The sequence below is a fragment of the Atta colombica genome, unplaced genomic scaffold, assembly GCF_001594045.1.
Source record: "Atta colombica isolate Treedump-2 unplaced genomic scaffold, Acol1.0 scaffold68, whole genome shotgun sequence".
Classification (NCBI taxonomy): domain Eukaryota; kingdom Metazoa; phylum Arthropoda; class Insecta; order Hymenoptera; family Formicidae; genus Atta; species Atta colombica.
The window spans coordinates 804,680-815,848 of record NW_017259559.1 but is presented as its reverse complement, the minus strand read 5'-3'; the positions used below and the strand labels follow the sequence as shown (position 1 = coordinate 815,848).

Below are 11,169 nucleotides of genomic sequence, written 5' to 3'. Positions count from 1 at the left end.
TATATATATATATATAATTCATTTTTTTCGAAATTGTAGTTTCTACTTAGTGAGGTATATGTCGATATAAAAAATAAGGAAAGATAGAGGAGATTTGTGTACTTTCGCAGCTAAGTCTTGGTCGTTAAACATGAAAGATCCTTTGTGATAAATTAAATGTAGGGCAGTCGTCCACAAAGCGTAACGCAAAGCGTGCGATTTCGATAGTAACCGCGGCCAGTTGTCGCCTCTGGCGATCTTGCGTGCCAGGATCGGCTCTTGCATAAGTTGCAGCTGGTAAATGGACGCGCTATTTCATAGAGAAAGTCGCTTACATTTTTACTTTCCACTGATCCCGACGGCTTGCGTAATGGCCCAGTTTCTGAAACAACGCAACGCGACGCGTCGCGACGCGGCGCTATGCTTGTTTGACTTTCAGCCGAACACGTGACTGGCTAGTGTAAAGGTTTAAATCTATATATAAACGCCGATCGGCTTATCGGAATTCTATACGAGAGAGAGATTTTAATCAATAATCGCAACCAAGGTAACGTGGCCACGCCACAACACTCAACTTTAATAAAGTATTATGCCATAAACTTGTAAATATTATGACAGACTAATGTTCCTTCAATTCCCGAGTTTTAAGAAGGTTTTATGAATTTCATCATGTGTGCATTTACTTATTCTTGCGGTTTTAAATTTGATATTTTACATGCCTCATTTAACATTCAAGATCTTTTATACTAATTCCAAATGGATTTTTAATACGATTCGTTATATAGCGTTGAGTACTCATACATCTTTTGTCTAATTATTATCCAATTAATGTAAGTCACTCAAAAAAATGATCTTGCAATTATTAACGATCTTGTGAAAATTATCTAACTTTCTACGAAAAATAGTTAGTATAGATAAATTTCTAGCGAATACTGCGATATTGGATATGTATTGCATCTAATCATATAGAAGACAGAGATAGAACTTAGATTTGCTATAAATTCTATGCAATTGATATCTAATTTTTTATCAGATATAAAAACAGCTGTAATTCTAGCTGGAGCAGCAAAATATTTTTTTGCGTGGTTGCGATATTTTGATACTTCTTTATTCTTTTTTAAAACTTACTATTTCGTGATTTGTGTTGCGTTCTTTGTCATGCGTTTCCGTCACCGTTTTAATTAATCTCGTAATTTTATATAAGAAATCATGATGTAAATTTCACTTGGCAAATCTGTTGAAGAAACGAATCCGTTTGCGAGTAATAATTATCGCGTGTCGACAAATGCAGTCACTTGCGACGACAGATTGGATTACTTATTGTGGAATCGCAATCGGAATTACGTCACGTACAGTGTTATAAGTTTTTCGTTTATTTGAATTATTTATTTGATTTGTAGTACAAGATTCGCAAATTTCACGCAGTGAACGCCGTGATCCTAATAAGAAAAAAAGGTTCCTATCCTTTTCCTCGTTCCAATGTTGAAATTAATTTTCTCGTAGATAATGAAATAGAGATATGAACAACTTATGTGCGTCAGAAACCACGCAATCATTTGTGCTATTGCGCACACATATATCATATCAGAGTTGATTTTTTCAGTTTCTAAATTAATTATACCTGCAATTTCTAAATAAATTATAATTACAATTAGATTTATTTCTGACACAATTGTCTAACGATATTATGTACAATTTAACTTCTACTTATTAATTGCTCTTCGACACAGTTGTTCAATATTTCGTCATAAACACGGTTTATCTTGCGTGCGTCTAAGAGTCACTAAAATTTTGAAATCTATAATCGACATCCGGTATAAATCCTATTATGTTGTCTGCTTATGTCTGCAGTATGTAGCTAATTGACGCAGATATCTTTCAAAATATGTTATTAAATAATAACATATTGTATGATCACATTGTTAGTACTATGATCACATTGTGAGCTCTGTAACAGCAATTGATTATTTATCACCAATTATCCCTCCTCTTTTAGGAATCGACTAGTATACATTCATGTCGAAAATAAGCGCTTATAAAGTTTGTAGATAATTATATCTCCACAATCGCACAATAATTATTGTGTCATTGAATTAATTTATTTACTTCAGACACTCACAATGAATGTTCTACAATTATAAAAAATTATAATCTTATAATATTATAATTATATAACAAGAAAAATATCAATAATGTATCAATCAAAGCAATAACGCGTTCGCATTTAGATCTGCGAGGTAAGATTCAAATTGTGGAAGTTACATGAAAAGAATAATTTTGCTACAATATCTAAAAATTTAAGTAGTAATATAAATTTGAAAATAATTTTATTGGGCCATCTAAATAATTATATTGAACGTGATAGGCTTGCTAGAATGTTAAAACTTTTTTATCATCATACTTAAATCATTTTACAGCCCGTAATTAGTTTGATGATTCAACATAATTATTTTTAGATCTATATCTAGTTAAATTAAAGTTGAAATTTGCCATGTATCCACTTAAAATTGTCAGATACTTTATTAAAATCGATTTTTTCGTATAGAGTTTAAATAAACGCAAAATTCTTATGTTAAAAAAAAGTTAAAATTAGTGAAAGTTTCTATACTCACGAGTATGAGATCCTGAATGAGATTCGAGAGTCCTCGATTAGCGATGACGAAGAACCTGGTGACTGGGCCGGGTACGGCTTCGTGTTCATCCGACTTTCCTTGGGTGTCCGAAGAGGGAGAGCCACTCAGCTGGTTACTTCCGCTTCCGGCCACCAGCTGGAAACATTACAGAGATCTATTAGTGTTAGTTGGAGCAATTAGAAGGGCGCCCCGCCGTTTACGTTCCCGAATGGGTTTCGGCATGCGCGGCGAAGAAGTGAGTACAAAACATACAGGAATTATAATATTTTGTTTGTTTGTTTGTTTGTTTGTTTGTTAGGGTAATAAAATTGCGGTGTGTATTGCAGCTCCACGTCCAATTCCAGCGCTCCCGACACTACGGTGCTCTCACATCCTTATTCCTACTTGCGGCTATAACATACGAACCATCGATCTTGCTGCTACGATCCTTACGTGCGCTCCTTCGGCTCGTAATACTCGAAGTTTGTTTGCAGGGTGTCCATATGTTTTTTTTTTTCAATTTGAAAATTATTTGAAATTATTCTTGAACGAAAGCCGATTCTGCGAAGTGATCATGGATCGACATCTAGCTAAGGATTTCTATATGGACACCCTGCGCGTGCACCATAAAAAGGTGAAATCGCCAAGTACCCAATAGTGACAACAGGATAAACCATGTGCCACGACTAACTCTCAATAATACGCTTCGTATCTAGTAATTCGCAATATAACATAATAAGAATAATATTAAATTTGGTATTCAGGCGAATTCTTTCCATACATCATACTTTATCCGAGAGACGTTCTGGGAACATCCTGAGGACATTCAGAGGATATAGGACTATCCTGTGGATGTTTTTAATTGAGAGACGTCTCTTGATCTATGATGTATGAATCTAGTTACGAACGCGTCGAGTTTGTACATGGACTAAATTTACAATAAATCATGGACTAAATTTACAATAAGTATCTACGAGATGCTCTGTCTGGCAGACAAACCGGTTCCGTCGCGATGAGAAATCCCAGCTTTTTGATAATGATCATTAAACATTCACTCTTCATCCAAAGGATCTGCGCGAATATTATTCAAATATGTCAAATCAAATTATTTCTTATGACCGATTCGTCTGCTGCGACAAAACTGCGTGCATTTACTCGAGTGCATCCAAAATAAATGGAACTAGATACAACTACGGACCGCTAGATATATACGGTGCAGTGGACGAGTACGAAGATCACAACAACGAGAGAATCGGCATTGATCAATGGCGGCCGCCATATCCAGAGTGAATCGGCCTCTCCATCAGCCGGTCAGTACGCCAGATTTAAAAAGTCGGTGGTTGTCAGCGTTGCGTCGGGACCGTTGGCCGAGTGGAACAAGATGGGATTTGGAACGAAATGAAATGGACAAAATTATCCGATAAATATTCTAGAGTTGAAGAAAACACAATTAAGTAACTATTAAGGGCATATAAATAATTAAAGGTATAAGAATTTATGCGTTATAATTGATCATGTACTTTTCAGCAAAACTTCTTACACTATTCACTCTTTCTTCGTTGGAGAGAAAAACAGAAAAGATGAACGACACAAAAAGTTCAATTGAAAAATATATTTTATATTTGTGATTATGAAATTTTTTAAAAATTTACACAGCGACTTCGTCGCTTGGTGCAAATTGCATTTTTAATAAAACTAAGATGTCGATTAAATAGAGAAGTTTAAAATACACCAATGCCCTTTTTTATATTCATTGTCAGATATTTGTGTATACTAAAAAATGATGCCTCTATTAGTAATTAAAAATTAACATTTTTAATACAAGTCGAATATTGTGTAAATATATTACTCATTTTAATCAACTATGCACTGAAAAAAATTTTGATCATTTTTGGTCCAATGAATGATCGTTAATAAATGTCCGTTAATTTAATATCCGACTTAATGTAATTAATTCATTGATATAATAAACTAGATTTATTTATATAAATATATATTCATTCTTACAATGGATTCTAGTAATAGTTTTATAACTTAAATTATTATGAGAATTCATTGGATCAACTTTCATTATTTTTTCATAATTCAATGAATATTTTATTGTTTTTACGTACAGTTTTGGTTTAGTGTAGTATACTTCAACTCTATGTTTGCATAGGAATATATAAAGTAATATCCAGCTAGGAATTAGGGATGCGCAATTTGTACAAATTACACGACAAGACCTCGTTATAATATTAGACATGTAAAAAAAGTGCGTGAATACAAAGAAGTCGTAGCAAATAAAGAAAAGATAGTTTTATACAGAGGGAACGGTAGATTATAGAACTCGATGTGTTGCATTACTTTCAAACATATACACGTATGCATATACAACAGGCCGGTAATATTAGAGATCTTGATATGCAATTCATGCGCAGCGAGACAGGCAAGATCGGTAGATGCTTTGTATAAAGGAAGGAGAAACGGTGTATGAGGAAAAAGAAAATGAAACTAGACAGGAAGAGTGTCGGTAACCTGTTCAAAATAAGTCGTCATGAGGGATTAAGTCATTGGTAGAAAGTAAGTCGGAAGATTTAAGAAATGTCATACAATCAAGTCGAGAGTGATGCATATATGTGAAAAAGTGCGGCATGCATATAAAGATAAGTGCAATACAATGCGAAGAAGATTTTGCGATTAGAGAAGAATTACGTGAAGAAGTTGATTGAAGATAATAGGATAATTAAGACAATATAATTACAAGCTATAATGTGAAGAGTGTACTTGTATTATTTTTGCTTGTAGCGCATGATTGAGATATTACAAAAATAAATACATATATATGAAATAGCATTTTAGAAAAAAACTATAAATTTCAATCCTATGGAGCCAAAATCTCTAACACATTTTATGAAATCTATTTAATATATGTATAAATTTTAATAAATTTTAAAGAATCAAAATTACATAACTTGAATTGTATGAAAAATAATAAATACTATTTAAAGATTATTTTAATAAGAATGATCCAAATTTTTTACAGATGTAACATAAAGAAAATTTAATTATTTGACATTTTTGTTAAAATGGCAATTGTTACAACAATGTATACAAGAATTAAGAATTAATAGTAAATTCAAATAATAATGTATTTTTTATCTTAATATTATTTTATTATAAAGAAGGCTAAATTATTTTTACATCAAAATTTTTGTTATCTAATCAATACAAGAGATAATAAACCCATCGTCAACTCCAGAGAATCAAGTCTTGAATCATATTTGATATTCAAATCAGATGACTATCAATTTTTCATGCAATTGGAAAATACATGACATGCTGAAGGTGATTATGAAATGAATAAAGTATAAAAAGTAGAGTAGAAAGAGAAGATAAAGAAAAATAAAATAAAAAGAGAAGAAAGAGGGAAGTCATATTAGTAGAATGAAATAGAAAAAAAAAGAAAGAGAAAGTTATTGAACGAACCCAATAAATTCGATTGGTGCTATGTACGTGCAGCACCAACCGTCGATTGTCTCACATTAACAAATAGAAAAAAACGATCATAAGTTCATGACATGTTATGCGTCAGATCATTTCCTTACTTAAAAAATGTCACAATAAAAAAAGTGTCTCCAGTTATTATCATAAATGAATTAGATAAACATTACTGTACCAATCATTAAAAGTGAATTAATTTAATTTTATGAAAAATCACAAAAATCAAAATTAAAAAAAAGAGTAGTTTTAAAAAAAAATTGTCACAATTAGAAAAAAGTGATTTTTTAATGCTTGCGAAACATAGGTAACAAAAATGACATTTGATCATATTAAGGATATATTTCTTTCGCCAATATTATTTGATTAGTCAATAATTTTCTGTCAAATTGAAGAATTAATTTTCTCTTTTTTTTTCCAAGAAATTTAATTTTTTTAATTGTATTATTTTTGAAGTAAGGAATCGCGATATCTCTTGTGCAATGAAATAAACGCATCATTGCGTGCCCACTCAACGCCTACGATCGTTTTCCTCGACTTTTAGAACAAATACAAATCATTCGACGCGTTTCGTCATCGAAATCTCGCCGAAGAACTGCTATTCTCTAAAAGAACGGCATATGTGAGCAACCGGTCTCATCGGACTCGGTCGAAGAAGCGCAGTCGCCGTACTCTCTGTCGGCGGACACTTAGACGTGTCGGAAGGATTTGGCGTACCGGTGGTAGAATGCCGGCTCCTGGGGCGGCGGTCGAGGATGCGCCGGACATCGGGGTGCCAGTACCACCGGGGTTGGCGGCAGCTGGGGCGGCCGGGCCCACGTCGCGCGAAGCGCTTAGCCCGAGCCCGAGGCTCTGTGTACCGGCCACGACACGGTACACCGTGCCCGCCGCTCTTGCCGCCCCGTCGGCCGCTTGCTAAACGAGAAACAGAGGCGAGAATAGTTTCGTTTACTTGGAGTTCTGTGCTCCTGCTGGAAGGAATCGCGTTTCTCTCGTTCATTTGCGCTCGTCCGTCTGCGCGATATCGCACAAGAGATTGCTATCTCTCCCAGCGGAACTCCACGCGAATTTCTGGAACGTCCTGCAATAATGGCTGGAAAATGGTTCGTTAAAAGTACTGTAATCATGACAAAGTGGAGCTCTCGGATGAAACCTAGAGGGTTGATGGTCGCCGCTGATGAATTATTACGCAATCAGTTTGTTTTGCTATCGTGAAAAATGGAGAGTAATTAATTGTTTAACTACGTTTCTTCGCAGGCAAAGTTTGTGTAAAGAAAAACCGGTTCGATATTGATGAGTCGATGTCATTAGCGATATTATGTACGATTTCTTCGTATGAACTTTGCCTATATAAATATGCGCATTTGTTAAATAGTTGAAAGTTGTCCGGTATTGACCGATTGGGATGTCGCAGTCTAAAATGTCATTACAAAAATTTCTATCAGATATCATTAAAAAGTCATTTCTTATTATGCTGCTGTCACATTTTTAATATCTTCTGAATGTTATACATAATTAAATTTCTCCGTTACATAATAAATATCAATTCTATTCACAGCCATTAAAATCTTGCCAACTAATTTATCAATGTCATAATTAAATGTTTTCATTCAATAAATATCAATTTTATTTCATAATCATTAAAAGCCTAAGCAGTACAACGATCACGTTAAAATGATGTCAGAATGAATTATGATTGAAAAGTGATCGACTTTTAAGGCTCTTGATCACTCACATTGTTAAATCAAATTTATAATGTCAAATTATACTTAATTTTAGTTATTTCTAATCATTTCTACAATTCATCACTATTCAATCCTATTCAATATGTCGTTAATTTAATTAAGATTGAAGTTAAATAATTTAATTTAAAAAAATGTGTCAAATTTGATTTATTATTTACTAAGTGCATACGTTAATATGGATTTATTTTGAATCGCAGAAATGGATTGATTTATACCTTTTGAATATATGGAAGTTAAAAATAACGAAATTTTATTTAATTTAAGGCAAGTTACCGTTGCTCCTTTGATATTTTACAAATAAATCTTTAGATTGACGTCAGAAGCAAAAGAACAGATAACGAAAATTCTTGCAAAAACATCTTAAAATAGAAAGTTATTTTAAAACAACATTTGCATTTGATAAAGTACATTTGTAAAATACATCATAAACTCCTTTCGACATAGAATAAAATCATGTTTATCTCAATTGACAGCTATCACATATAATTTTAGGCATAATTCAATTTCGAATATATGATTGTTTATTGATAATCAAAAACAAGAGAAATTTTCAGTATGTTATACTATTTAACGAATCTAAGATTCTATGAATTGCAGATATTATTTTATTGAAAAATGTTCACATTTTTAATACTGTTTGCAAGAATTTTTTTATATATTTTCTCGCTTTTGACTCGTTATAATCCAAGTTTAATCCAAGATTGCTGCAGTGTTAGTAAGTTTAATAATTTTTTAACTATTTTAATGTTATAATGATTTTTTAATTGAGAATCTTCATTTCAAATTTTAAATGAAATCATAAAGTGTCATTCGTTCTTGCCGTAAGAGGACAAAATATTTTTAGCATAATTTTTCGCTTATTAACAGGAACCTACGGCAAGAGCAAATAGAGTATCGGTAGTCACGTAGCAAGTTTCTTGTTTTCTCAATCTGTGAACGGTGAAGGGTCGCAGCGCGCGCGACCGATCTAGAATCGTTTCGAGCCACTCGTAATAACATCTTTTTGCCACGTATAACGGTGACAGCAGCCATTGGAAACGGTGACTCGATTTTCGCGTGATTGCATCTGTCCTGTCGGTGAAAAACTCGTTTCACCGATATAGACACTGTGCAAAAAAAAATCGGTCACCAAGTGTCGTTGGTGCGCGACACAGTTATTCATGCTCTTCCACGATACAACATGTACAATCGTTTTTTCTCGAGAAACATACATGCGACATAAAATAATGGTTTCATGTCATGCAAAACATCAATTAAATCTATTAATATATCATTAATACATTATTAACCAATTTTTTTTATTACCTGTATTTTTTTTAACAAATGATGAAAACATTTTTTTTAATTACGAATATTTTTATATATCCTAAATATTTAAAAATAATACAAAGTTGGCAGGATTTAAAACCTAAAAAAATTATTTTGATAAAAAAATTATTTTGATAAAAAGAGAATATTGATGATTTAAAAAATAATTAAGATAAAATAAAGAAAATTTTTATTTAAATTATAAAATTGTATTGTTCAATATAAATATTGAATCTATATTGATCTTTCTTATTAAATGTTTTCTTTTTTCTGTAACATTTATATTCTTATATGGAAAATATAAATTTCCTTTTAATTATTTTTTGCAAAAATTATATATCTGATTATATATCGTTAAATAAAAAAATTAAATTAAAATTAAAATTCTTTTGCAAATAATTTATTACTAATATTACAATGGAGAAGAAATATAGAGTATAGTTTTTTCATCAGCAATATTATTTAAAAAATGTCTTTGCAATAAAATAATGAATAAAATGAGATTTAAATAAAATTAAGGACATCGAGGGCAAATTTTAACCTTCTGTAAGTTATACCCCCTCTCCAAGGGTACCCCTACCAGCGAAGGCTCCCAGTAAGGAAATTAGGTTAGGTTATTAATTTCATTTCTCCACACCCTGACGTCCCTAACTATAAGTGTTCTTAAATTTTTTATATATTATATTCTTCTTATTGCGGCACTCTCGCGAAACTTCTGTTATACTTCATTGCGCATCCTAGCGGTATCACGCGACATCTCGTACATCTTTTTTAACTAACCCTCCGTCGGCCAAATTGGGAAGCATAAAATATATTGATTGTAAATGTGAATTAAATCCGATTTTTATAATTCTTGATAACAAGTATGTTAACACATTTGAATACATTAAGGCATCATGCAGTCAATTTGCAGTCAATCACTGTGTCATTTTCTATAATAAAATAGATAATTAAAGAATTTTCTTAAAAGCATTGGTGTTTATTTTTTTTAATAATTGCATACATTAACAAATGCATATACTGTAATTATTGAGTATCTGCTAATGAGTTACTTTTCGATCATTATATAAAATAGTATTTGGAATTGGTTCATTTCGGTTGCTGATTTCTGAAGCGTATACTTTTACTCAATGTTCGACGGCCGAGCCGCCGGATCGTGTGCGGACGTATATCTCAGGAGCGTCGCACTATATAAGAAACCTGGAAGATACGGTCGAAACATACTATGTAACAAATTATCATTAAAATATTTTCTTTCCTACATAATTATTATTTTCTTCATTAAATCAAATTTTCTATTAACATATATAACGTATATTTTGCAATATAATTGATAATTAAAATACAATGATTATAATGTCAACAATATTTTTCCATATTATTTTTGAAGTTCTATTTATTGATGCGTCCTTTAAGTGTTTTCTTCAGGTTTATTAAAAAATAATAAAAAAGGATGATCAAATATATGACTCGGTAAAGTAAAATTCTATATTATATAGAATATTAAAGTCTGTGGCACAATTATATACAAAAGTATAGTTAGCAGTTCTTTGAAAGAAACCGAATGTATTATAAAAAAAATAAAGTAATATTTTAAAAGTACATTATATTTACTAAAATGCATTTATACTTATAATGATGTTCAGTCATTATTATCAATTAGATATAGCTTATTATAGATCTGCTTTCCACGAGACATGCTTTTTAAGAGATTTTCAAAAATATAGAAATGACATTGGTCGATGGATTGATATTTCCAATCTCCAGCAAATACGCAAATACAATTGAAAATATCTGGTCGATCACGAAGATAAAGCTTCAAAAAACACGAATATTTATTTTGAAGTAGTTATCTTGCTGTAGTTATATTATATAATATTTTCAAGAAAATTATAATTAATTATTTCTGTTTCTCCTTCGTTTATTTTAATTAATATGTTGCATTAGAATATGTTGTTTTCCTGTTAAGCCACATAATAAGTAAGTAATCAGTTTCTTCATCATTTTTTAGTGGAATAGGCCTACTGGACCTATTATATATATAA

General features: G+C 31.6%; 1 protein-coding gene across 2 annotated transcripts in view; it reads right to left on the bottom strand.

Moving 5' to 3' along the window:
• Nucleotides 1-11,169, bottom strand: part of LOC108692255 — a 31,234-nt gene that overhangs the window by 5,655 nt on the left and 14,410 nt on the right. Inside the window, exons 5-6 of one of the 2 annotated variants that reach the window (XM_018200426.1) lie at nucleotides 6,789-6,986; nucleotides 2,592-2,747 (exon numbers count right to left, since the gene is read on the bottom strand). In XM_018200426.1, coding sequence (XP_018055915.1) covers nucleotides 2,592-2,747; nucleotides 6,789-6,986 — 354 coding nt within the window. The remainder of the gene's footprint in view (nucleotides 1-2,591; nucleotides 2,748-6,788; nucleotides 6,987-11,169) is intronic. The other variant, XM_018200425.1, reaches the window with a different exon arrangement.